Genomic DNA, 25,577 nt, shown 5'->3' with positions numbered 1-25,577 from the left:
TGATGGGGATTTCGTTATAAGTAATTTAACCGATAAGACACTCAATTGTACGATTAAATAAAAATTGACAAAGATATAATACACTGTGTGCCTTTGTATGCTTATCGCAATTACATTTTTTTTTTGTTTCCGTATAAATATTTTTTCTATTTGTATTTCAACTTGTTTAAAGACGTTCAGTTCGATTCCTAATTGCCGCTGGAAAGGATCGGCCCCAGGTGGCCAAACATGGCAATTGGTCTATACATTTGCATATGCTTACTGATCCTGGCGTTCTGTGTCTTCATTAAGGTACTAACCAGATACTAAAAATTGTTGTTATTATTATAAAAACAAATGCTGTTTTCTTGAAGATTGTGATGTTGGCCTTTGTGAGCAGTCGTCGTAGGAATAATGGTAAGTCCTACATTTATATGGTATAATTGATTTATCTGAATTTGTTACATATCTTTATTTGATTCATTAATTATCTATTTTTAATTATTTGTATAAATAACTTTATCAAATTGATTGAGCTTTACGTCAGATTAATTATATCGATTAGAGCTTTCAAGTGCTTTTGAAGCTTTTTATAGAATCATTTAACATAAGTGTACAGGTGTATAAAATGCGTGTGAAACGACAATGCTGAAGTAAAGTGAAAATATATCATGTTCTATTTCGCAATGCTTCACTAGAAGATACCCTGTTTGTTAGCACTAAAAATAAAAAAATAATAATGAAATATTGAAATGAGACGCCTTTATTAGAGTATTTCAAGTTCGTAGACAACAATAAATTTTCTTAAATTAACAATTGAAATGATAAGATTATAAGTTGCTTTGCGATTAAAAGTATAAAAAGGTCTATTATCAGAGTATCGCCAAAATGTTCGGATTTTTGGCTTTAGTTGGTTCTGTCTGGGGAAACATCGAACATCGATACAAAGTCAAACATGATAGCTATATTTTTATTCAGTTTAGTTATTGTTATCTTCGTAATAACTTTTATTTGCTGTGTAAGTTTGATATTCACATACAAATTTAATTCATTTTAATTAATATCCTGATTTTGATTTCAAAGGCTGTAGTTTTTGCCGACAGATCGAGGCCTCCTCCGGTAATTGGTAAGTTGATTCAAACCAGGTTGGGTTGGATACTTAAATAAGTGTGGGAGTGGAAAACGATAAGATAAGGTGTCAGGTAGCTTCTGTAATATTTCTAAGATAGCGGAAAGATAAAAGATATAGAAGCTGTTAGTCTTCATATGGTTGTCATTGCATTTTGTCGTTGTTCTGGTTTTATTCTCCTTCCTAAATGGATTTGCTTTTTAATTGTAATATGCTTGTCATCTTATTGCTAGTGATGACTATGATCATTTGGGTAAGCAAAGGGATATTTTATCTAAATTAATGAAATTGAAAAATTCTTTTTCATCAAAGTGCACGTTCAAAGCTTATGAAAGGTCAAAGGGTCATTTAGATGAGATTCTACAACAGATTCCGCGCAGAAACGTAGCGGCAGATTGTAACGGTAAGCTTTATAAATAAGCAGATGACTCATTTATTATCTTAAAAACGTCAGAGATAAGATTTTAGCTTATCTCAATTTAAACTAATAGATCTTGTTTTAAACCATTTCCGATGACATCTCACACTTCGTTCAATTTTTTTCCTCATGCGGTAATACATTGGAAATTAATTGACCACATAATGGAAATTTGATTAGATAACAAAGCTTTTTAGGGGGGGAAACAAAACTAAAGATAAACAACAAACGATAGATCCTAAAGCCCCATTCAGACAGTCTGCAAGAAGTTGTCAACGCAGTTTGTCGTTGATATCGGATTTAATTGGATTTTATATTGAAATGGCCGAAGAAGTTTGGAACACTTTCTATGTTATCTTTATTATAATAATATTTCTTATATGGGTGAGCTATAATTGCCTAACACTTGAATAGATTTTCTCATTCTAAAACTATACGTTTTCAAAGATTGTTGTTAGAACATTCTCCGAGATGAAGAACCGCCCTAATCGCCCACCCACACGACGGACTAACACTAATACAAATACTAATACAGATACTAACACATCGAGAACTGCTAATGGTAAGCTTTACAGATTTACAGATGACTCATAAATTATCTATGAACTGTGGGAGATAAGATATCAGCTTATCTTAATTAAATAGAGAACAAAAAAAATAGATATAATTTTGGACCATTTTCGATAACTGTTCATTCATCGTTCAATATTTTTCTCATGGAGTAGTACCCGAAATGGGTTGACCATATATAGGACAATTGATAAGATAACAAAGCTTGCTAGGGGAACAAAAGAATCGAACGGTGAATCCTAAAGCTCGATTGAAACAGTCTATATAAAGTACTCAACGCAGTTTGTTGTTGATTGGATTTCGTATTAAAATGGCTAATGAATATTTCAACGCATTCTACGTTTTCTTATTATTAATAATATTTTTTGCATGGGTGAGTCAAGCATAAGCAACTATTTTTATAGATTTTCTCTTTAAGAAACTATACTTTCTCAAAGATTGCTGTTAAAGCGCACGCTAAGGCGAAGAATAGCACAAATTCAAGCAACAGCCAAAGGACTAATACAAATACTAATACAGATACTGATACTAGAAGAACGGAGTCTGCTAATGGTAAGCTTTTAGCTACGCAGAGAACAAAATTTCGATCAGAGACATGATTATGATTGATTTCTGTCAACTTTGACCGATTGTTTGCTTCTCACAATCGCTTGATTAGATAAGAAAGCTTTCGATTCAGACGAGTCATCAGCTTATAAAAAGAATTGTACATAGTCTAGATAAATGTATAATAATAATAATCTGGCAGTCGCAACGAGCTTGTCATTGCTGTGTGTCGATATTTGTTTATATCGGATATAAATATCTGTAATGATTACGGAATATTGGGAAACACTATCAGGTCTGCTGATTGTAACAATTATTATCTTATGGGTGGGCTATAATTATGCTTCATTAACAGTAATTTCACTCAAGCAACTTTCCGTTTCTCAAAGTTCATTGTTAGAGCTTTTATCGGGAGAGATAGAGATAGCACAAGGTTATCCTCAGTTGTTGAGTGTAACTCGTGTGTAAGATTTAAATGGTAAGCTTTATAGTCTCTCGTAGATAAAGTGATTTAATCTAAAAATAGTCCCCTTAAATAAACTGCAGTAAAAGTCTAATCATTGCGCTTATCTGTATCGTTGTTACCCCAGATTTTCGCTTCAGTTCCGACTTCTCATTTCCATTCACTTGTTGTCTGTTTAACTGTCAGCGCGTCGTTTTTCCCTTTTTTTTATTAATCAAAACAATGGAACTTATGGAAATGTATTATTTCATATCATTTATAATAATATTTGGTATACTTTTGCGGGTAAGTTGCCTAGAAATGGCAAATTCCAACCATAAATAACACTTTGTTTCTTGATTCCTTAAGACATATCTCGGACCTTTTCGAATTTGGAGTTTTTGTGTAAAAAATCAAGCTGCGACTGGTGAGTGCTAAATTTGAACTTTCGCCAAGGAGCTTTTTCTTAACAATTCGAGTTTGTTTTTAATAAAAATGTCATACTTTATTCATAGTTAGCTAAACTGTCAAAATTACAAACAGATATTATTCACAAATGTACACGGAATTTTGGATCTGTGGCATTCTAATTGGAATCGCCGCAGCGCTAATTTTTCGGGTAAGCTTAGGAGTTGTTTGTAAATGAGTCATCAATTGATTTCTCACTCTCTCAAGGAGTGCTATTTGCTAGTCAAAATGAAATTGGAGTTATGGAACAGGCGGGTCTTGATGCGACGCGAAATGATGTTGCGACTGGCACTCGAGGGTAAGATTAAGCTACCCGAACACACCCCACATTAGTGGTGAGCAAAGCTCCAAATGCTATTAGAAAAGCTTAATAAGATAAGATTAGCACCCCACTGTGATTACACTAATAATAGTAAAAATTATACAATTTGTCAACATACCAAGGCAATAGAAAATTGTTATTCCTCAAGAGTTCTTCTTTTTTTTTTTGCAATTTCGAATGTCAGTACTTGTACTGCAATCGTTTCGCACTAACGGAAGTCGGCGCATTATAATGTATTTCACAGATCTATTTTATATATTTCTATTGATTCTTATCTTGACGGTCGTAAGTTGCTTCTCAACTCTTGCATTAAACTAATCCAATCTGATTGAGTTATTTTCTATATATGAATAGCTGTGCTATAAGAGTATTCGCAATCATAACTCGGAGGATTACAACAATATTTCACTGGATTATATGGGGCGAAACTCGTCCTCGATGGGTGCGTATGAGTTGGGTTTTTTGCCCGTGACAAGGGTTTAAAGTTCAATTTTGGGACTTAGCAATTATAATTAAAAACTGTCTCGATAATTTGTTGCTCTGACATGACAAATACAAATTTATAACATATTACTAATCAGACACCATTTAGATAAGACTACGCTTGGTTTTATCACTAAACGAACATTTCCATTTGTATTTGGCATTTGTAAAAAGTATTTTGCGTGTGTCGAACTTCAATTTGGAACCATAAAAGTTTTAAATTTTTAAATTTAAATTAATTTTTCGAAATGCCCGTCGATGTTACTGTTTACATTGTTTATTTTATTTTGGTTGTGATCATTTGTATCTTAGGGCGTGTAAGTTTCCCTTTTCACGGTGACTTTCGCATATTTTTTTCTAATTTCCGATCGTTGCAGTTGTTTTGTGTGTGTGCCATGCACAAAGCTGTTGTTGATCAACCAGTTCCTTTGTCCCAGTTGCAACGTGATCGTGATCAACGTCTGATTTTACAACAAATACGCATCGATCCACCTGGTATGGTTGCGGATTCAACCGCAGGTGAGCTGAGAGCGACTAAAAGTTCGGTTCAACCATTCAGTAAACCTTATCACAACGATTCCCCGATATGATAACAATAAACCCCTCATGGTGAATTCAAAGTGAAAACAATATATTATGACAACAGTGTTTTGTATAAAGTTAAGTGCTTTATTACGACAAATTTTTGAAAACGTGCAGAAACAAAAGGAATTGAAACGTTGCAAAAAGTGAAAACGTCGCTTACGCATTGAAAAACGATTTGCGCGGATTTAAAACAGAATCGAAACTCAAATTATATAAGACAGTGTATCAAACCGAATCAAATAATGTTTCCGGTACGTCTTCAAACAACTGTATCCGTAAAGGCTTCTATTTCGATTTTGTTCTTTCGTTTATCTTAAGTATTTGATAAAAATTTTAATGCAGAATGAGTTTAGAGGCCAAATTATAATCAAAATGAGATTCCGCATGAAAATCGTTTCAGTTTTAACAAAGCTATAGATATTTGAAGTTGGTCAGACTTTGGATCTAGCAACTTTACTAGTCAACATTTGTGTTCAAATTGGCATTATTTTTAAAAGTGTTGTTTTATACAAACAACGATATGGAAAGTTGATTAAAACTTGAGGTTTAAGATTTTCAATTTTTGAAATACACTGACTTTGGCATTGAAATTTGTTCAACTAAAGAAAACAAGTTAACAATTTTGTAACCGTGTGAAAAATGGGTTTTATGGTGCAATTGTTTCGTGGGGCGATTAAGTAGCTCGTTTAGACCAAGTTAGTAATAGATTTCGTTGTGTAACTAATTAACAAGCTCGTGTCTTACATTATACAAAAGTACAAGTATTAATTCACACACACTGAATTAATTTAATTTGCAATTGTGTTGAGTGCTTCCGCACTTGACTCGACTTCTTTCAAGTTTATGCGTTTCTTCATACCATTTTTGTTATTTTTCTTGAGCTCGTTTCTTTATACTCATTTTTATTTATGAATGTCTATATTTGTGTGATAGCCCCCTGCCGTCTCTGGCGCCATTTCAACATACGCCCAATAAATGATGCAAATCTTATCTTATCAGTGGCAGTTAGCGCTTACTGTGTGTGTAGAGTGTGTGAACAGGCATGAAAGAGGAGGAATCCACCTGGCGAGAGGGAAACCAAGTTAAGAGTATTGGCTAAGCTGATAAGTTACTCCAAAAATTCGCACAAAATCTGAGGCATTCGAACAGTTTGCTACTGGACTACAATCGAGTCTGACATTGACAAATTCATATTGAGTTATACATTTTTGATTGTGATTGTGATTATGATTATTGTGTCAGTATTTTGCGGAGTTTTTCTGTTAATCCTTGCCTTCACATTCTGCTGTTGTTTCCTGCGTTGCGTTTCGGTTTTTTGCTGCGAAGGTGGGTGGATCAAAATTCGAAAGGATAATAGTTCTATATACTGCACACTCTATGCTTTGATTGTCTAATCTAATCACCGTCGTATGATAAGCGCGTGTTCGGTTTAAAACTTGGCCAATTTCGTTAGTTAATTGCAACAATTGAACAGTTGATAAGATTCCCTCTGATTCACAGTTTAAACGTTTTAACCGTAGTATTGTTTGATTATTCAAGCCAAACGCATCACTATATTCAAGATGTCCTTTGTTTTACCATATTTTCTGTTTTTCTTCTTCGCTTTAATTGTATTGCCAATTATATATATGTCAGGACAGGTAATTGTTTGACTTGTTTGTTATCTTGAACCTTCGATCAATGTAATATATCTTTCTAATTATTTCATAGTACTTAATATGGATTATACTGTTCAGGTGCTGTGGCAAGCCACCTGAGACACCGCCTTCGACTCCGAATCAAAATCGGAACATTCGAGTGCAACGATCTCGTGGTATGTACATAGATATGTTTGTCTATATCTTGACAATTGGTTAGATTTCTGCACATACCCGAGTACTCAGGTATCATATGGCTTGAAGTGCGTCTGATAAGGCAATCGTCTGGCTAATTAAGCTTTTTGATAAGCTTACTTGAGTTAGTCGTCTTTAGAACTTGTAGCAATATGGAAGTGGGTCCCGTTTTTTACTTTGTTTTACTCCTGATCATTGGCTTCTCAGCATATATTGTGTTGCAGGTAAACATCGAATGGAGTCTTAACTGTGTTATACGATTAACATATTTTACTTTTCGATAGTGCTTGATTATTTGGATTATCCGATGTTGTTGTCCTTCGCCGCCTGCGACTAACGGCTCGAGACGCCACTGTAAGTTGTGTAGGAGTATTAGTGAGCTTTTTAGCTTCACAAAAACTCTCTTTCTCTCTCTCTCTTATGATGGTGTCAAGTATATATATTTATATAAACATGTGTGTAGTTTAGTTTAGCAACTTCGTTTATCGTATTGCGTGGGTCTAAACACATAATCTTATCGCCAAAAAACGAAACAAGTGCCTACAAATACAGTTGTAAATGAGAAGCACATACTTAGGAATACATATGAGATCCTCCATGCCAAGTAATGTATGTAGGCTCTTCGATTAGTTTCAAACGGTCGTTCGAAAAGTATGCGTCGATTTTGACGTCAAGTTTACCTGCATTACTTCAAATCAAAACCGATTTCAATACCGATATGAATTTCGGCACTGAATTTGGTCTTCATGTGGCTATCTATTTGGCGCTAATTGTTTTCATATTTTGCTTTCTGCCTCTCATTTGTTTTTATGTGCGCATCGAGAATCGAACGTTGGCAAAAATATGCCCGCCGCGTTGCCAACGACAACAAATGGGAAACAATCGAAATCGATATCAGACTTGTAATCGACATCGTGATTTAAATGGTATAGTAACGTGTGCCAAATATACGTACAAATGTTGGTTGGGCCGGGAGGTTTATCTAATCGTTGAATTGTGAACAGTTTGGTTTTATTATTTGATGAGAAAACAGTTTTTTTAGCAAAGGCAATTGAATCGAACTTCAGTCTGAATCGCAATATGACTTTGACAACCAATTTGATTGTGGGTTTAGGCTTCCTATTCGCCATCATTGTCATAAGCCAGCTGATATATGTAATTATATAGTGATTACTCGGGTGTTTTTGTCGTCACGGCATTATCATAATGATTTATAAATTTCATTTCAATAGATGGCAAAGCGCATACACCAATCCATGTTGTTGAATCGCCAAAGACAACGTCAACGCCTTCGGCTCGGTATTCAAATTATTAACATCTCAATATGAATCATTTCAATTGCGAATAAATTATGCTAATTGTGAATTTCCATTGTTTATTTTCCAGACCGTCAAAATAATAGCTTGGAGCTGGGGCGACAACAAAGCCGATATGGGGACATATTCTTTATCGAGCCAAACAGCCCGGAGGCTGCACGCATACGGGAGCAGCTGGAGAAGGATGAAAAGGATCTGCCCAGTTATGATGAAGTGATGCGTATGTGCAATCTAACAACGCCAACGGCAGCTGCAGCATTGCCAACGCCACCGCCGCCGCCCATTGAATCCACTTCAATTGGCATTGCTGCATTGCCCGCACCACCATACACCGAAAATGATCCGCATCCAAATGCAGTTGTCATCGATGCGAATGCCGTCACTCCGAGTCCTTTGGAATCGACACCGTCGACCTCACGAGCTGCTCAAATCCAAATAGCGTAGCATGAGCAAAAGTGATCCCAATGCAGCAGTGTGAATCTGTTGCTGCAGCATTCCTGTGCCACTCTGTGGGCCACACAAATTGACATTTGTGTGTGCCACATATTGAGATACGAAAAATGTGTGATTTTTTTAAGTATAACTAGGCATTAACTTAGTAAGCGACTAGTTTTTCATAATTGTAAATATTTATAAATTTAAGCTGCAATAAATAATATAGGTTTGCTTGGAATTATTTAAAATAAAAGTGTATGAATCTCAGACTTTCCTATATCATAACTCAGAAAAGGCTGGAGCGTTTTTTGAATATAAATAACTTTGAATTATTATTTAGACTCTTGATTTTTTTTTTTTGTTAATAAGTAAAACGTTTGAAACGTTTTTTCCAACACATAGAGAATTTCGTTGTACCGTTCAACAGAATATAGAATTTTACATTTTAGAAATCCCGGGTTTTTTGCCAATTCATTTTATGATTAAGTCAAACGTCGTCGATTTAGTCCAGTAGTTCAATTTTTGAATTTTTTGATGAACGAACTAATCTTTGTTATCGATGGTGAACTTATTTTGTCGATATTGCCGCAGGGTGGCAACATTTGGACCGGGTGGCAGTCTTCCTCACCAGTGTCCGAACGATTCGATACAATTCTAATGCAAATTGCGATGAGCGCAATTAAGGTAAAAAAAAGCGTTTATAAACGGAATTTCCATAAACTAACTTCAATGTAAAGATTGAGTTTGCAGTTAAAATAAGGAAAGACGACACAAAATGCGTGGACAGCCTGCAACGTGCACTGGAGGGCATGGGTCACATTGAAATAGACCCAACCGAGGGTCGTGTGGTCATACAGACAACAGCACCGTGGTCTGAAGTGCAGGACAAAATCGAAAGCACAGGTCGACAGGCAGTGCTATCTGGATTCGGAGGTCAATCGGCGGTTGCCCTTATCAATACAACTGGATGCGTTGTTGACAAGACTCCTGTGCAGGGCGCAGTGCGATTTACAACAATTGGCGCACATCAGGCGGGCGTTGTTGTGGACGGCGTAGTGGATGGATTGGAGCCGGGACTACATGGTTTTCATATTCACGAAAGCGGTGATGTATCTGAGGGCTGTGCATCAGTTGGCGGCCACTACAATCCACGCAAATCTCCACATGGCAGTCCAGATGCAGCTGCATCGGAGCGACATGCCGGCGATTTGGGCAACATACGTGCCGATGAAACTGGACGTGCAACATTCCGCTTCGTAGATCCCGTTCTGGAAATGTGGGACATCATTGGCAGATCTGTTGTCATTACAGCCAATGCCGATGACATGGGACGCGGGGCAAACGCACAGAGTCTTATCGATGGCAACTCGGGTGATAGGTATGTGAATGACTTTTAATTAAAGTATACATTTTTACTAACATATGATCCGCTTTAGGATTGCTTGTGGCATTATAGCGCGTTCAGCTGGAATACTACAGAATTTTAAGAGAATCTGCGCCTGTGATGGAGTAACACTTTGGGATGAACGGAACAAACCGCTGGCGGGCAAGGAACGTTCTCAAAAACTGTGAAAATTTCTTAAATTGTAGATAAACTCGCATTGTGTTGGTTGTAGGTGTAGGTCTGTAAATATATTTGTTATCTGTAATTTTTCTGTTTGCTAGCAGCTTTTAATCGGGACAAATGCGCCTTGCATTTGGTTTTGTAGGCCTGCACAAGCTTGCCACCTGGAGAAATGGCAATTGCTGCATGAATCTATTTAAGAGGTAAAAGCAATTACAATTTGTGAGTTTATATAGAGATGCCTTACCTCAAGATAATCAATTTCCTGTTCGTAATGCACAGAGTCATCCAAAATATTAAGCACAATTTGAAATTGCTCGTTGCCAAGCACATATGACATTTCGCCAATATTCTGCTTGTACCACTGGGCATAGTTATCCAGATTCTGTTGTATACTCATTGTAGTTGCCGCCGCAGCACGAGCAGTGAGTAGTAGATGCAACAAGGAGAACTGACAGCCCAAACTGGCTACATGCTGCAAACGATTCTTAAGGTATTCTATAAATAAATGTACATATTAATGTTGCACTTTAAGAAGAGCTACGAATTTTCATACTCTTTATAAATGAGATTGTTTCTTCGTTGCTTGAGCTGGCTATGGACTGCACCAAAATAAGATAAAACTTCCAATGTTTTAAGTTAATCGCTGTTGACAGTTTAAATAGATAGTTAAGAGCCTCCTGTTGATGTCTGCCAAGAAGCTACACAAAAAGAGATTTTATTGTATTTTATTAAAATAAGATTTGATTAGCGTACTTTTTCTGTTATGCATTTGACAAATGTAAGTTCATCGACGCCCTCGTTAATCCATGTGCTAAAGTGTTGAAATGCCAGGCTTACATCCTCAACCTCATGCAACTCCAGCAAAATGCTCAAATGCATTTCCAGGCAAACATTGATTAATACATCAGCTGCAATAATCATATTCTATAGCATCCATATAATACAGCTAAATTCTACATACCTGGTAAAGATTTGCTTAAGGGTTCCACGTAGTTTAGATTACAGATCTTGGGATTGCCAGAGAGAGCGACAAATAGATTTCGCAATGCAGTTTCAAGCATATTTTGCAATCGAATGGTATTTAATGAGTCTAATAATGAAATTTATATACAACTTATATTTTACATATAAAGCACTCACCATAATGAGCCGAAATAAACAGATTCGACAATAAATCATGTTCACTTTGTAGAAACTCAATTAATATCAATTGCAGCTGCTCTTCATCCCTAATGCTAACAGTTATAAATATTTAATATGTATATGTATATAGCTGAACCTTTTTAATTTACTTACCTGCAAATGTATTCGGTGGCTGTGAGAATTCTTCGATGTTGCAACTGGCGCAACACACGAAAGCTGCCAAAATTTAATGGCAATTGACAAAAGTACTTGGCCAACAAAAGCTAAAATTTAAAGGATTTACGATTTATGGAAAAACTTGTAGGAATCAAACATTATTTACCTTTTCCTTTGCGTTTAAACATTTAAGTAGATCTTCAAGACCGCAGGCAGCCCATTGATTAATCTGTGTGCTATCACATTGTTTTTTTAATACCTTTAAGAAAACAATTATTAACTAAGATTACAGCAAAGTTTACATATTCGTTCTTTACCTTGCAAGTAAATCCAAAACTGTTGCTAATTTCCAGACTCATTTAATTACGTTTCCCGCTCAGTACGCAATAAACAGCTGATTTCAAATGTTGTAGGTAAAAGTCATAGCAGTGTGTACACAAAATTGCGATTGCAAAATGTTTTAAATAAGCCATAAATCAACTCTGTTATCGAATTATTTAAGCACTATCGATGACTTTACTTTGCCAAAGTGCCACAATCTGTTTATCATATATTTGTCGCGCAATTTAAATGAAAAATTTAATTTTTTAAGAATTGATAAATTTTGGAACTTGGCTATAATAATTTGAACTATTCAAATTATACATTTTATTAATAAATCTTACAAGTAATGAATTTGTATTAAATAACCCTTATTTTAAGAAATGTAAAAGTCCGAAATTCGGCAAAATTAATATTTATGTAAAGAGAAGTGACAACCGTAATTAATTTTACAATATTTAGTATGATTAACACTTAAAAATTGTTGGTTGTGTTTATGGGTAATCGTTGATTATTTACACGCTTAGGGCGGTTGTTGCTTTTGACCCTGTATTTAAAAGGCGCAAAGAGTCTATTAAATTTGTCAACAGCAAAATATGCATATGAATGGATATATGGGTATAGCTATGTAAATCTGTTTGTCCGTCTGTATGAACACCTAGATCTCCGAGAATCTAAGAGCTAGAGACACTAAAATTAATATTTATATGTACTAACCAAGAAACAATGAATGTGTTGTTTAGAATATAAATACAGGGTCTCTCACAATCGGCTCCCCCGACTGTAGGCTTTCCTAATAGTTGTTATAGAGCTTATTATCTAATTTTAACCAATTAATGGATGCCACATTAAGATGTGTATCTTTTATACTGTAACGTATAAATAGAAATTTTGTTTTTAAATTTTTAAACAGTCTGCAAAAAATAATCCATTATGAAGAACTTCAGAGCTGTGATTTTAGTGATTTTTATTTGTAGATTGCCAAATATTCCGCCGACAAATATCTTTGTGATGGTAAGTTCCTTTAAAAATAAACGAACCCTTTTTTATATTAAGTACATTTGGGAGCACAGAGTCATCAACAAACCTATACCGTAACTCAAGTTGATGTAATAAATAATCCTGGAAATTTAATTACAACTTCACTGAGATTGGTTGGACGCGATCAAGCTCTTAATGGAACCGCTACATTCGTTGAAGATCTGTACGACGATGTTATTATGCACTTGGATATGTTCTCCGACACGCTGAGAAATGGAGAATTCAAGCCAATGGCAATAAAATTACCAGCAACGGGTGTATGCTCTGCCGTAGAAACCTATTATGAGCAATTCATAAAAGATTCTTTTATTACAAACGTAACTACGGACTTCGACTTCAAGGATGGAATATTGTGTCCCATTCCCAAGGGAGAATATTATATCAAAAATATAGTATTCGACACAGATAAATGGCTTACAATTCTACCAACAGGATTTATAAAAGTGGAGCATACATTTTTAAAGAATAACAAATTTTGTGGCGGATTTGCATATACTGTAAAGGTAGAAAGCAAAATGTTTCCCTTTTAAGGGCCTTTAGTTAAAAATGTTTAATTACAATTTACTATCAATGTCTTGTTTGAAACTGAAAACAATCTAATTTTTTTCCGTAAAATTAAATAAAAATATGGATACAATTTTTAATTTTGGATATCATAAGAAATGCGTTAAAATTTAGTTTTTATAAATTAGAAAGCTTTTTTTTAGTTTCATTCATGCGAATTTGCCAGTCAAAGCAAAGGCGAAAAGGATTTCAAGTGTAAAGCAAGAAACGCAGGAAAACATTGACTCAGAAATGCCGGAAGCTTTAAAAGCGCATGCGTCGCACTTTTTGCAAAGCTCACCAAATATGAAAGCTCTACGACTGCGAGGGACAGGATAATAAAAAGCTTCTGTTCAAGCGAAACTTTGCACAGTCTGTGGCAGACTTCAAGTAAGCAATCTCAGTAAAAATGGAAAAAAAATGTAATACGCAACACAATTAAAGAAAATAATTTAAAATAAATAAAAACAACAGTGCTTAAACTTAAGTCTATTATATTCGATTTAAATAAATTAAATGCAACTGGTTAACTAACAGTTTGGCAGGATTGAGGATAAATTGCGAGGTAAGCATTAAAATTTGCAGGACAATTGCATTCACGTCAAGGTTGTGTCATGTGTGTGCTTTTCGATTTTTCATACCGCTCGCCAAAATGCCAGACAATGGAAACTGTAACTGAACCCACAGGACACAAACAGACCCATAAGAGAAACGAGAATGTGAATATGTGAATGCTGAATGTTGTACATATCTCGAACTGTGAATGGTGAATGTCACAATAACTAAATTGATAGCTTCACATCAATGACTGGCGCCCCTGGCTAATTCATGGCCATTCACTTGATGTTTACTCAATTAGATATCAGTTTTCTTGGAAACAGGACCCATCAATGTTGTCCCTGTCCTGTCCCTGTCCCCCACTGTCATCCCACGCATTAAATTATTTGTTTGCTTGTCCTCGTGGCTTTGTCCTATGTACATAGCGGTTTCTCTTTCTGCGTCGTGTTAATTTCACTTCAATATGTGATATACCCTACTACGTCCCTACCTTCTGTCCTTATCCTGTGCTGTCCTGGGCTATCCTGTTGATGACGCCATGCCAGACTAAACTTGGTCGTTCCATCATCCTTCAAGCCATAGGAAACATGTTCCTCTATTTATTCAATGGACAAGAATGATATCAAAAGCAAACAAATGAATTTCTCGTTTGTATAATTATTCAGCTACTGTCAAAGCTTATCCACCTGGACATTCCTTTATTTACTTTGGCCCGGTGGCAACACCAAATCGATTTCCATTTTCATTTCAAATATACCAAACACATCAATTTTATCGCATGCAACAGTTGACTCAGTTTTTTTTTATGACCAATATCATTTTGATTTTATGACATTTACTTATATGCAACTCACAACTTTAAAGTCATTCCACAAAGTACTTATCAAAATTGCAATTTTTTTTGAGCCACAAAACCCATCAGTTTATTACCACAATTGTGGTTTGAAGTGTACATAAGTTGATGTTCATATTTGCGCTATGCTTTTTAGGATGTGGATAAATTTATTATTTCAGCTGTGCGAAGACTTTTCTAAATAGCTGTTGAAGTAAGTAATACTTGAACTTATTAAAAGTAAACTAAAATAAAGAAAAAAGTTTTGGTCAGCTGAATTTCTCCACAAATCTGCACATTTACATAAAAATAACATCCAAACTTGATTCTTTAAGAACATTTAGAAAAAAGTTAACAATTTTTTTCTAAACTGACTTCTTAATGACTGTTTTCTTAAATTTAATTTGAGTATTTCTTTATAACTTTTGAGCACCTGAAACTGTCCTTAATATAATACTTACGGCACAGTCGTGATATCTTCAGAGCCTTGAGAAGATTTTCCAGTAATATTCTGTCAAATATGTAATTCTATTATTTTCTTATATTTTCACCTTGAAGTGCAGCTTATAGTGTCAAACTACTTTCTTGTTCAGACTATGCATGATATATATCTCAGTTGTGACCCAGTTGATGTGTTTTATTAATATCTGAAGTCTGAGGAAGTGAGAGGGAAAGAGGGAGTGGTAGCTTATAAAAGGAAAGAGAGACTCGCAGTCTAATGCAAGGTTGCAAGACTAATTTTAGTGACTGTCACTAAAGTAGTTGCTAATAAAATTCATGGTCAGGTGGCAGATATAAATTCGAGATTGGAAAAAACTTTTGCAGCTTGAGAGTGCAACATAAGCAGAGAAATCTGTTGTTATTTAATCATTAATTGTGGCAAATGCAACATCCAATCAGAGGTGTATCAAATACATTCGATTGCGATTGCGGCTCAACACGAAACCCACTCTGCAATTCAAATTACATTACGTGGGCTTATCAGTCCGTATCTCAAGCACGGGTTTTGTGTTGCACGGGCTTTCCATACGGAATAACAAGCTCAGGAATTGATTGGAGGTATAGATGAGTGCGCCTTATTATTATACAAATACATATACAAACAAACAAACAAGCATTCAGTTTTGTATGCATTCAATCAATTCAAGAGTGTGTGTGTGTGTGTGTGTTAAACACACACTCATTCCATCTGTTTGTTAAGTCAACACCAATTAGAATTTACTGTCTGCAAATATGACAACAATTGAAAAAATACACAAGTGTGAATATGAATATAAATATAAAAGTTAAAAAATAATAAATACTCGTATGATATTTATTTATTTTTTTTTAAAGTGTGTTAAATAATTTTTTATTTTCAAAAATCCCAATAAAATAGCACAGAAAAATTTAGTTTTAAATCAAAAAATTGTATTTATTATATATCAAAAAGTTTATTAAATGTATAATTTATTATTCGAATGTCAAATAACTGTGATTACAAATTAATTTGACACAAAAATTCCAATAAAAGAATGATAATAAAAAAAAATGTTAAATTTTAAACTTAAAAGTCAACAGAGAGATTGAGTTCTTTAGGTTTGCCAACTACCAAAGGTTATCAGTATCCGCTTTTTCTTCCACTCCCCCCCTCTTGCACCCCTTTAAGGTTATGGCAGGGGGCAATATGCATAATAATAACCAGGTCCATGTAGAGCACGCCAGCTTTGAAATAAGCCCTAAGCGTTAAGTGGCTTTTGTGTAATCTGCATGACAATAAGGCAAACACGTCTAGAAGAATGTGTTTGTAGAGTAAGTAGGGAAGTGTAGGAGGGTGTAGGGGGACCTACTTTTAAAACCAGAGCAAGTGCGCGCCAAATTCCGCTTTGAATGAAAAAAAAACTATAAATATTACAGGTGTGTGTATGTGTGCAAGGATGTGTGTGTGTGTGAAGTCAAAACGCAGGCAATTAATAAACAAAAACTTAAGTACAGCTTTATGGGGCGTATGAGCAATGTGGCACGTGCCCATTATAATGGCCAACTCGAGGCAAATCTAAGACAGGTGTGCCTATTAAGAGCATGCGTCTGGTGGGTGTGAGTACACATGTGTGTGTGAGTGAATTGCCTGTCAATTTGCGTATTTATAACTGCGATTCACATTAATCACGTGCACTCAACATGAACTGCGTCCACTTTCATTGAATTAATTCGTAAATTAATCAATTAAATGCTGAAAAACATCTTCTCATTTGATTATCAAAATATACGTTAATAATTAAATTTTGTCATATTAATAATTTATTTTATTTATTTGCAGTTTTGTGTCTGGCATTTTCTGTTTTCTACAGGTAAAATTCTAAAAATTGTGCAAAATAAATTTTATTTTAAGTATATATTTTTGTAAATTTGCATGCTATAAGAGAAAAAGAAAATTTGCTAAATAAATACCCAAAGTGTTCGTATATAAATAAATTAAAAATTAAGTTTAAAAAGTGAAATTAGGTGTTCTAAACAGTGTAATTCTTGTAATATCTGCAGAAGAAACTCTATCGTAATTTTAGCTAACTTTTTTCTATCTCTTTCTCTCTCTGTCTCTGTATTTCTTACTTTCTCTCTCTATAAATGCTCACGTATTTGTATCTGTTCCTCTTTGTCTATGTTAACAACTCTCCTTGCATCAATGTTGTCCAACTTGATACAGAAATTCCAAAACAAATTCCCCACGGCGACCAATGATCATCTAAGAAACCTCGTCAGAAGCAATACCTAGAACCACACCTATTTTGGCGTATAGCATCTAAAGGGCTATTCCTTTACCGTTATGGCACCGTTTAAACTCAAGTTTCGCATGGGCAGCTCGCGTAGTACGAGCACATCGCAAGAGCATGATCCGGATCCGACTGTGAATGAGGCACTTTTGGGCACCCAACAGCAACAACAACAGGAACAGGAGCAACAGCAACAACAGCAACAGGCAGTTGGTGCCAGCAGCTCGACAATTGATTCAGTTGATTGCAACAGTCTCGGTTCGATGAGCGAACGGAAGTTGTTGCTTCCCCCGAATCCAACTAAGACAGGCAACAACACCAACAGTTTGCGTATGGGTAAGAATAGGTTATAGCCATTAACATCCTTCATATAGTCCCTTCTGTAATTGGCGTCTTTTAACTGCATGACTTTAATTTGAACAATATCTGAATGGTGTTTGAACAATATGGGAAACCCCTTTTGTCTTAAAACGCACAATGCATGGCCCAAAAAACAAATCACACTCACTTTTCGCCATTGTTTCTATGCTCAGCCTACACTCAGAGAATTATTATGCCTGAAAATATTAGTTTCAATTTCACTGTTATCTTTTTTAATAATTTTATATTTTTTGATAACTTATTATTTATATATTTTCAGGTAATAACACCGTAACCGGTATTGGAACCGTTACTGTTGATGCTAAGGGTCCTTCATTTGAATTTTTGAAAACTAAAAATCTTAAATCTCAAGTTTTAACGTTTAACTTTCTCCTGTTTTATTTCTCTTTAATCTTTCTGCTAAAATTCACATTTAATACTGTTCCAGTTGCCGCTAATTCACTTTTCTTATTTATAATTTTGCATTATTATTCATTTCATTAATTCACATTTCACTGTTTCACCTTGCCCTAAAAATCATGCAAGAGTTAATTTAATGCACTTTGCTTGAGCTTAATCGAATTTTCACTTAATTTTAAGACAATAGAATACAAGAAAAGTGAATGCAAGGAATAGGCTTTGCATGAAGACACCCCCCTGCCCCTCCCCCGCATCCGCATCTCTCAATCCGCGCAACAATGCAGGGAACTAGTTAAAATTTAAATTCAAATTGCATGTTCAATATTCTAATAAGCTAATATATGTATGTATGTTTGAAATTGCAGGGTATGTTAATCCGAGTCGCACTCCGTGCATCAACGAAGCTCCTTCCGTGGATAGCAACAACTTGCCGACAACCCCGCCGCCCACTTATGAGTACGTGCTAGAAGAGGTACAAATGACATGGTGTCAAAGGTCAATGTCAAGGCGAATGCTGATTCGATTTCTCTGTCTCTCTCACACACCCACAGAATACACGATTCTCGCAGCATCAGCAGCATCAGCAGCGACAGCTGTCGTCGGAGCAGAGTGCCACGCCCAATCAGAACAGTCGTCGCAGCTCGGCGAACAGCTCGCGGCAGAGCGCTGCTCATCTGAGCGCCGCTTTGGAGCAGATGACCCTCAATGACGGGAGGAACAGCAACAGCAACAGCAACGATAGCGACAACGACAGTGACATCGGCATTGACATCGATATCGACATCGATAGCAACGATATTTGCAACGATCCCGATTGCCAGCAGAATTACAACAACAGCAACTGTGGCAATCGACAACGGCGCAACAACAATAACAACAACAACAACCAAAATAGCAACAACAACAATCACGACAACAACGAGAACGCCGGCGATCAAGTGGAGGAGCAAGTGGAACAGGCGCAGAGAAGCCACAACAACATCGACGGCATCCACATCACATCCGAGCTGGAGCCGCACAGCGATCACGAGGAGAGCACGCTGAGCGTCAACGAGTTTCTCCTGGAAACCGAAATGGCCTCCGCCCGTGACAAGGATTATGCCACCTGCAGCGATGGCAATGACGGCCAACAACCGTGCACCGATGAGCAGTGCACCCAGTGCACCGAGCAGGCGGCCAACATTGGAAATGAGTCCGAAGAGGATGGCGAGGAACCCTCCACCAGCAATGCAGCTCATCACAATTTCTACGATCCTCTCCTGAATCGATATGGCAATGAATGTAAGTGCATAGCTCCTGATTCATTTCGAGTTATAAATAGAATTAGATGTCCGATTCTGTATTGTGATTGGAAAGAACAATCTCTGCCATTAGCTTTTTATAATTTAAAAAGAGGGGTCTATTAGTTATGTGCAAATGTATTTCCGTTTCAAGAACGCATTGTTCTCAGAAACTATAAGACCTAGAGCTTCTAAATTTGGTATGCAGGTTCCAATACGTTTTATAAGCAGATAAAGCTACTTCCAATTTTCGATACCAAATTGAAAAACAAAAATTGTCGGAAAGGCTTTAGTCGAGATCCGGACCACAGAATATCCGTTACTTATTTCAATATATATTAAAGTACTTTACAGAAATTACTGCACAATGAAAACTACTGCATACTTTTGGGTGCTTAAATTGAAATAATTATTAATAACTTTGGTTAGCTATTACTGCCGTACTGCTTGTCCGATCTTGCTGCGCTTTAGTGAGATTAGGAATGAAATTAACAGATAATTTTAATTACTATGAAAAACGTAATATCTTAAAAACTGTGGGTGTAGTGACTTAAATTTGAAACAAACTTGAGCTGCGTGGAGCTTATAGAAATCTGTGTGCCAAATTTGGTATCTCTATGAATCACCTGATAGATTCTCCTGAAGTACTAACACATTTCACCCTTAGCTGGCTGCTCCAATGGCTCGGGAACGGACTGCAACGAGGCATGTTGTGCATCGGGTTCGTTATCTGGTTCGGTTGCCTCACGATCACGTCGCGGACGCCGCCAACAGTTGCAGCAGCAACAACAGCAACAGCAGCAGGAACAGAACTGCCTTTTGACACCCGAGATGATGAGCAACAAGACATCCAAGGAGATTTACAAGGATCTGGCCAAACAGTGGGGCATCACATGCAAAATGTCCGAAAGCTGCCGCTGCATGGACTGTCAGAGTCATTATTTCCATTGCGACTATGATGATGTAAGTCCTGGAAGACTCTATGCATCTACTTATTTTATATTTATGTTTTTCGTAAATATACCTATTTATTTATATATTTTTTAAAGTCTTAAACTATTTAAAAATCTGTCCCTTGTCTTCTTGCAGAACGAGCATCAGAAAACGGATGGCGGATTAGGAGCTGGCACACCAATGTTTATCAGCGAAGTAATGCATGGATCTGGCTGCCAGATATTGTAAAAAATTTTGGAACTGTTGTTGACAACTACCTTTTTTTGTCTTGGAGTATGAAAAGATTGCTGAACAATTGTTATATGCAAAATGCAAATGATTTCTAGAAAAGCCAAATGAAATGCTACCTAGGAATAAGTGAATCTAAATAATTGGCTTTCGATTAACATAGTCGTATTTTGACGTTATTTGCACAAATTGTTTGCACGAAAAACAAAGTAGAAATAATGTTTGCACTGCGTATTATAAGCTGGTATATTTGATGACACTGTGGAAACATTTCAAGCGAATTAGAATATATAACAAATTGCATTAAATAGCCGCTAAAAATGGGCTTTAAAAAACGGAACAAAACGAATGGAATGAAACGAAACGTAAAAGTGAGAATCTTTAGGAGTGCAAAGCTAACTAGAAATCACGCTTTCGTATATCGTGTTAACGTATGAGTCACATTTTTAAGCATTTTTGCATCGGATCTCGAGCCAATTGCATTTTTCCAACAACATTTTTGAAAAAAAATCAAAACAAAATTGAGATAAACCCACCTTGCAGATGAAAGTTTGAAATATCCTTGAATGTGTTCCATTTTTAGGGCTGAATCTCATAAAAAAATTCGAATTGATTTGATTTGTAGTTGATTATAAAAAACTATCATCAATTTCCCCTAACTCTAACTAAATGTAAGCTTCATTTGAAATGCGAGCTTGTCATGAAAAGCTTGCATAAAATTCAACAAATTGTCAAATTATTATGAAATATCGAAAATGAAATTTGTATGTATTTTTCTATAAGAAGACGAAGTGAAGAAATTATAAGGATATATCTGGCCAAGTTGGGAATATAAGTAAATGAAAGAGAAACACGTACTATCTAGAGAACTTTAACCGTAGTTTAAGCAATTTGACAATGAGGACAGTGAGCACTTTTGTGCTGGAAAATGGAACAAAATACTAGAATGTATGAGAAAAGTCTAGGCCCATAATTATGGCGATACAAAGTTAACTTATATTATGAAAATTGCTGATATTTTTAGAAGAAACGAAACAGAACCGAAAGTACTCGTAACTAGTCTGATTTTCGATTATTTTTTCTTTTTTATATAAATGATCTTACAGATATTTTGTACTTCAACCATGATTTGATTTTTCTGTTAAAAGCAGCGAGGCATTTAGAACCTAATCCTAAGCATGACCCTAACTATATATTATATGTATGTTCCATACTGTCTAAACAAGCGGGTTTCATTCGCAACTCAGAACTATAACTGGACTAGTACTCGCGCAGTTATCGAATATATCGAATATGTGTTTGTTTATATAGTAATCGTAAATGTAAAAGAGTAAAACCGACTAAGTCTGTTAGCCGTTAGTTGATATTGATATTGATTAGTAAATATTTTGCTTATGTATCAATCGAACTAGACGAAATTATAAATTCAAACATTATACATGCATACATTATAATAAAAGATATATACATCAAAGATAAACGATTAACGATATGTTACCGCACGACATGGATTTTATGAGTTTTGTGAATGGAAATGAAACCAAATAAATGTAACATGCAAATTATAAATGTACAATACATATAAATATTAAAACTTTAAAATGCGACCTTGGAGTTTGCTCTCGTTCTCGCCATGATCCTGAAAGAAAAACAGAGATTATTTTAAAAAAATTTAAAAAACTGAAACCAAAAAAAAATTGTTGTAGTAAAATCACACTGTGAGGGTATTTTGGCGTATTTTATTGTCGTTTACCTCGGGAAATATTTCGCCAGAATTTGTGCAAAGATTCGTATGTTCTTTGCTGGGGGAAGTCTTCCATGTATTACACTTGCTGGCCGATTCGCCTGTTCGATATACATACGAACTGGCCATATTGGTAAAATCATAATGACAGGTCAGAAAATGGCAGTAACTATTTAAGAAACAAATATATAAAACCAGAAAATTTGGGTATATAAATATAATTCACCCGTCTGTAGTCTCCTTTTCACAATCAGTGGCCGCAGCCAGAGCGCAACCGACGCGTGAGACACGATCACTAACAATGACCGTAAAATGTCCCAAATCATAGTGCCTAGAAAAAGTAGAGTATATTATACAGAAAAAGGTTAGGGTGAAAACCAAGTATTCTTACTTTTGGGCATCAAAACTGTTGATGACCTCATCGGGATCTTCAGCCTCTAGATACTCTTCAAACATGGCCTGCAGCGTGAGGTCCAATATATCGGCAATGCGACGACGTCCTCGACTGGCAAATACCAAACCCAAACACTCACCGGCAAATGGAAAGCGCAGCACGGAACGACATAATGAATGCTTGAACGAGACAGTTGCAGCGTGTAAACGTGCCGTGTAAGCGAGTTCCTCATCCCAGATCAGTTCACGCATTCGAGAGGCCGATTTGAAGGTCATATTGTTATTCGTGATCAACGAACCGCCAGCCAGTTTATTCCGATATGAATTGTGATACTGCAAAAAGATGTTACGCAATTTTATGGTATCTGGTACAAGACCCACAAACTTGGCCTTTTCATACAACGGATGCTGCAAAAGGTTAAGGAGAGAAAAGGACAAAATATGAGAGAGAGTGCTATTTTATGAATACTAGAATTTTTTGACTTACCAGTTCGTCATCCAGTTGGCACACAAAATGCTTCATTCCATTCACATTGCAATAATGTGAACCATTATTGCAATAATTGAATGCATTATTCAGGTGCAACAGGGAGAGCAGCAACAGCAGCAAAGGAATCAAGGGCAGCAGACTCATTACAGATTTTGAACAATATATTAAAAAAATAAATAACAAATCATACCAAAATTAAAAAAAAAAATTTATTTGTGAAAGTTGTCAAATCTATAATAAAAGGTCATTTGATTTTTAAACCAAATAATTTAAAATTTTATCTAAACATATAGTCTCATTATTCATTTTTAGTCACGAGTTTTCACTTAAAAAAAATAAATAACAAATCATACCAAAATTAACGAAAAATGTACTTGTGAAAGTTGTGAGCTAATTATAACTCGACAATTTGTAAGCAATCAATTCGAGTTAATTAATGGAAATTAATTTTATTCAGCATCATAATTGGAAAATTCACTTTTTCTTTCATCTCGACCTTGACACTTTTTCAAAAACTTCAAGCCGTCATAAGCTAACCAATTCTTAAAAGAATTTCATGCGGAATGTGTTTTTGATCATAGTTTAACTTCGAACTTTTTTCGCCAGAATTCAAATTATATTTTGAATTCCCGCGAATTTAAATCAATTTTATAGATTTCATTTCTTTGGATATGAAAAATTTGAAATTAAACATTATAAAACATCTTCATTAAATCGATTGAACAATTAAAGTTTTATTCATTTGTGTGCAAAAATTAAACAAATTTTAGCATTAAAACGTTAAGCTTAAAATCTCATAAAATTAAGTATTGAAAATTTCTTCAACTTCTAGCATCCTGAAAAATAAACAAAAAGGAAGTTAGTACAAAATAATTCGAAGGTTAAATACCCTTGCAGACATCTTATAAATAGTTGTATGATATAAACGGATTTTAAACAATATCATGATATACTCTGCAAGGGTTGCAACATACAAGAATAGGGAAATATTTCGCCGGTGTTGTGACAAAGGTTCGTGTAGGATCGGCTGGGAAAGGTGTTCCAATCTGAGCAGTTGCTGGCTGGTTCTCCTGTTAAATATGTATATGAATTGCCCAGATTGATAAAGTCATAATGGCAGGTCATCATATAGCAAAAGCTGAATTAAGAGAGAAATTAGGTACAAGAAAATAAATAGATTACGTATTAAAAATACCCTGGTATATCCTTTAAATTACAGTCCTTTGCTACAACAAAACCGCAGCCCACACGGGAGACTCGATCGCTGACGAGCATTGTGAATTGTCCCAAAGGCATGTCCCTAATAAAAATAGAATCATAAATAACAGGGCAAAAACGATGACATAGCTTACTCTGGTATTCGAAATTGTGTTATCAGCCTATCAGGATCCTGAACCTCCATATATGACTCAAACATAAACCTGATCGTAAGGTCCAGTATATCGGCAAGGGAACGACGATGTTTATAGGATTGAACAATTCCTATGCATTCCCCAGCATAGGGAAATCGCGCGACGGATCTACATGCCGAATGCTTGAAAGAAACCGTTTCTGCGTGTAAACGTGCCGTGTATGCGAGTTCCAAATCCCAGATAAGTTCACGCATTCGAGAAGCGGGTTTGAATGTCTTGTTCTGCAGTGTAGTCAAGTATCCGCCGGCGACTAGATTGCGATATTTATTGTAATAGGAAAGGATAAATTCACGAAATCGCAGTGTATCTGGTATAGTGGCCACGTATTTGGTCTTGTTTAGATATGGAACCTATAGGAGTTCTCATAGAATCCTCAATTTAAGCATTCGAGCAAACGGAAAACTTACGTGATCTTCGCATATGAAATGCTTAAGGCCTTTTTTATTACAAACATGCAACGGATTGTAGCAATAGTTGTAGGCGGTGCCCAGTTTCTGCCCCAGCTGCAACAGGAGCAAGAGCAGGATTAACAACAGTAGTAATCCAAGCTGCCTCATTACAAATTCTTTTACTTAAAATTTTAAAATAAAAACCTCTAAAAGAAAATATTTAAATCTAACCAAAATTTCAGTAAAATTTTTGAAACCGAATTCAAAGACATTTGTTTTATTTCTTTTTTAAATTGTTGTATATGTATTTCATTTCAGTTTTATTTTATGAAAATTCAAAGTTCTTTTTTAATTATATATATATATTAATATTATTTATTGCTGGGATTTGTAGGAAGAGTTTTTGCCTATAAATTCATTAAGTTATGCTTTGTTGTTTTTATTAGTATGCAATATATAATTTGTATGTAA

General features: G+C 35.5%; 6 protein-coding genes across 24 annotated transcripts; 3 read left to right on the top strand and 3 right to left on the bottom strand.

Annotated features, from left to right (window-relative positions):
- Positions 1-200: 200 nt before the first annotated feature.
- Positions 201-8,767, top strand: LOC117785456. 18 transcript variants are annotated; one of them, XM_034623475.1, is made up of 3 exons: positions 201-291; positions 354-396; positions 8,161-8,767. In XM_034623475.1, the coding sequence occupies exons 1-3, from the start codon at positions 229-231 to the stop codon at positions 8,532-8,534; spliced, it is 480 nt and encodes a 159-aa protein (XP_034479366.1). In that variant the 5' UTR covers positions 201-228; the 3' UTR covers positions 8,535-8,767. The 18 variants fall into 18 exon arrangements, with proteins under 18 accessions (XP_034479366.1, XP_034479369.1, XP_034479367.1 ...); XM_034623478.1 differs by lacking the exon at positions 201-291 and adding an exon at positions 1,063-1,105 and having other exon boundaries at positions 379-396; XM_034623476.1 differs by lacking the exons at positions 201-291; positions 354-396 and adding exons at positions 920-997; positions 1,063-1,105.
- A 311-nt stretch (positions 8,768-9,078) lies between these two features.
- On the top strand, positions 9,079-10,174 carry LOC117785105 (copper chaperone for superoxide dismutase). Its single transcript, XM_034623005.1, has 3 exons — positions 9,079-9,209; positions 9,263-9,903; positions 9,962-10,174. Exons 1-3 carry the CDS (start codon positions 9,183-9,185, stop codon positions 10,095-10,097), a joined length of 804 nt encoding a protein of 267 aa, XP_034478896.1. The 5' UTR covers positions 9,079-9,182; the 3' UTR covers positions 10,098-10,174.
- On the bottom strand, positions 10,132-11,834 carry LOC117785104. Of its 2 annotated transcripts, XM_034623002.1 has the most exons (9): positions 11,709-11,834; positions 11,558-11,650; positions 11,389-11,498; positions 11,233-11,327; positions 11,054-11,182; positions 10,846-11,000; positions 10,646-10,790; positions 10,337-10,587; positions 10,132-10,281 (listed from the first exon to the last, which is right to left on the bottom strand). In XM_034623002.1, the coding sequence occupies exons 1-9, from the start codon at positions 11,748-11,750 to the stop codon at positions 10,165-10,167; spliced, it is 1,137 nt and encodes a 378-aa protein (XP_034478893.1). In that variant the 5' UTR covers positions 11,751-11,834; the 3' UTR covers positions 10,132-10,164. The 2 variants fall into 2 exon arrangements, with proteins under 2 accessions (XP_034478893.1, XP_034478894.1); XM_034623003.1 differs by lacking the exons at positions 11,558-11,650; positions 11,709-11,834 and having other exon boundaries at positions 11,054-11,099; positions 11,389-11,481.
- A 5,597-nt stretch (positions 11,835-17,431) lies between these two features.
- Positions 17,432-22,247, top strand: LOC117785178 (myb-like protein AA). Its single transcript, XM_034623091.1, has 5 exons — positions 17,432-17,772; positions 18,582-18,688; positions 18,768-19,497; positions 20,164-20,459; positions 20,586-22,247. Exons 1-5 carry the CDS (start codon positions 17,490-17,492, stop codon positions 20,676-20,678), a joined length of 1,509 nt encoding a protein of 502 aa, XP_034478982.1. The 5' UTR covers positions 17,432-17,489; the 3' UTR covers positions 20,679-22,247.
- Positions 22,117-23,469, bottom strand: LOC117785179 (antigen 5 like allergen Cul n 1-like). The gene is made up of 5 exons (XM_034623092.1): positions 23,303-23,469; positions 22,814-23,223; positions 22,649-22,753; positions 22,432-22,591; positions 22,117-22,317 (listed from the first exon to the last, which is right to left on the bottom strand). The coding sequence occupies exons 1-5, from the start codon at positions 23,447-23,449 to the stop codon at positions 22,267-22,269; spliced, it is 873 nt and encodes a 290-aa protein (XP_034478983.1). The 5' UTR covers positions 23,450-23,469; the 3' UTR covers positions 22,117-22,266.
- A 652-nt stretch (positions 23,470-24,121) lies between these two features.
- On the bottom strand, positions 24,122-25,302 carry LOC117784586 (venom allergen 3-like). Its single transcript, XM_034622350.1, has 5 exons — positions 25,125-25,302; positions 24,658-25,067; positions 24,501-24,605; positions 24,280-24,443; positions 24,122-24,141 (listed from the first exon to the last, which is right to left on the bottom strand). Coding segments are annotated over exons 1-5 (831 nt in total). The 5' UTR covers positions 25,275-25,302; the 3' UTR covers positions 24,122-24,139.
- Between the last annotated feature and the right edge of the window lie 275 nt (positions 25,303-25,577).

The sequence above is a fragment of the Drosophila innubila genome (assembly GCF_004354385.1).
Source record: "Drosophila innubila isolate TH190305 chromosome 2R unlocalized genomic scaffold, UK_Dinn_1.0 1_C_2R, whole genome shotgun sequence".
NCBI classification, from domain to species: Eukaryota; Metazoa; Arthropoda; class Insecta; order Diptera; family Drosophilidae; genus Drosophila; species Drosophila innubila.
This window is presented reverse-complemented; position numbering and strand designations above follow the sequence as displayed.

Excerpts from the sequence above, each read along its gene's own strand:
- LOC117785456 (XM_034623463.1), top strand. The coding sequence starts at position 4,606 with ATGCCCGTCGATGTTACTGTTTACATTGTTTATTTTATTTTGGTTGTG. Across the intron at positions 4,675-4,734 it reads TCATTTGTATCTTAGGGCGT|TTGTTTTGTGTGTGTGCCAT; the intron begins GTAAGTTTCCCT and ends CGATCGTTGCAG. Across the intron at positions 4,877-8,160 it reads GGTTGCGGATTCAACCGCAG|ACCGTCAAAATAATAGCTTG; the intron begins GTGAGCTGAGAG and ends TTTATTTTCCAG.
- LOC117785105 (XM_034623005.1), top strand. The coding sequence starts at position 9,183 with ATGCAAATTGCGATGAGCGCAATTAAG. Across the intron at positions 9,210-9,262 it reads TTGCGATGAGCGCAATTAAG|ATTGAGTTTGCAGTTAAAAT; the intron begins GTAAAAAAAAGC and ends TTCAATGTAAAG. Across the intron at positions 9,904-9,961 it reads GATGGCAACTCGGGTGATAG|GATTGCTTGTGGCATTATAG; the intron begins GTATGTGAATGA and ends GATCCGCTTTAG.
- LOC117785104 (XM_034623002.1), bottom strand. The coding sequence starts at position 11,750 with ATGAGTCTGGAAATTAGCAACAGTTTTGGATTTACTTGCAAG. Across the intron at positions 11,328-11,388 it reads GCCACCGAATACATTTGCAG|CATTAGGGATGAAGAGCAGC; the intron begins GTAAGTAAATTA and ends TATAACTGTTAG. Across the intron at positions 11,001-11,053 it reads CTTAAGCAAATCTTTACCAG|CTGATGTATTAATCAATGTT; the intron begins GTATGTAGAATT and ends TGATTATTGCAG.
- LOC117785178 (XM_034623091.1), top strand. The coding sequence starts at position 17,490 with ATGGCACCGTTTAAACTCAAGTTTCGCATGGGCAGCTCGCGTAGTACG. Across the intron at positions 17,773-18,581 it reads CACCAACAGTTTGCGTATGG|GGTATGTTAATCCGAGTCGC; the intron begins GTAAGAATAGGT and ends TTGAAATTGCAG. Across the intron at positions 20,460-20,585 it reads TCCATTGCGACTATGATGAT|AACGAGCATCAGAAAACGGA; the intron begins GTAAGTCCTGGA and ends GTCTTCTTGCAG.
- LOC117785179 (XM_034623092.1), bottom strand. The coding sequence starts at position 23,449 with ATGAGTCTGCTGCCCTTGATTCCTTTGCTGCTGTTGCTGCTCTCCCTG. Across the intron at positions 23,224-23,302 it reads GCCAACTGGATGACGAACTG|CATCCGTTGTATGAAAAGGC; the intron begins GTAAGTCAAAAA and ends AACCTTTTGCAG. Across the intron at positions 22,592-22,648 it reads GAAAAGGAGACTACAGACGG|TTACTGCCATTTTCTGACCT; the intron begins GTGAATTATATT and ends TTTCTTAAATAG.
- LOC117784586 (XM_034622350.1), bottom strand. The coding sequence starts at position 25,274 with ATGAGGCAGCTTGGATTACTACTGTTGTTAATCCTGCTCTTGCTCCTG. Across the intron at positions 24,606-24,657 it reads ACACAATTTCGAATACCAGA|GGACATGCCTTTGGGACAAT; the intron begins GTAAGCTATGTC and ends TATTTTTATTAG. Across the intron at positions 24,444-24,500 it reads AATTTAAAGGATATACCAGG|CTTTTGCTATATGATGACCT; the intron begins GTATTTTTAATA and ends CTCTTAATTCAG.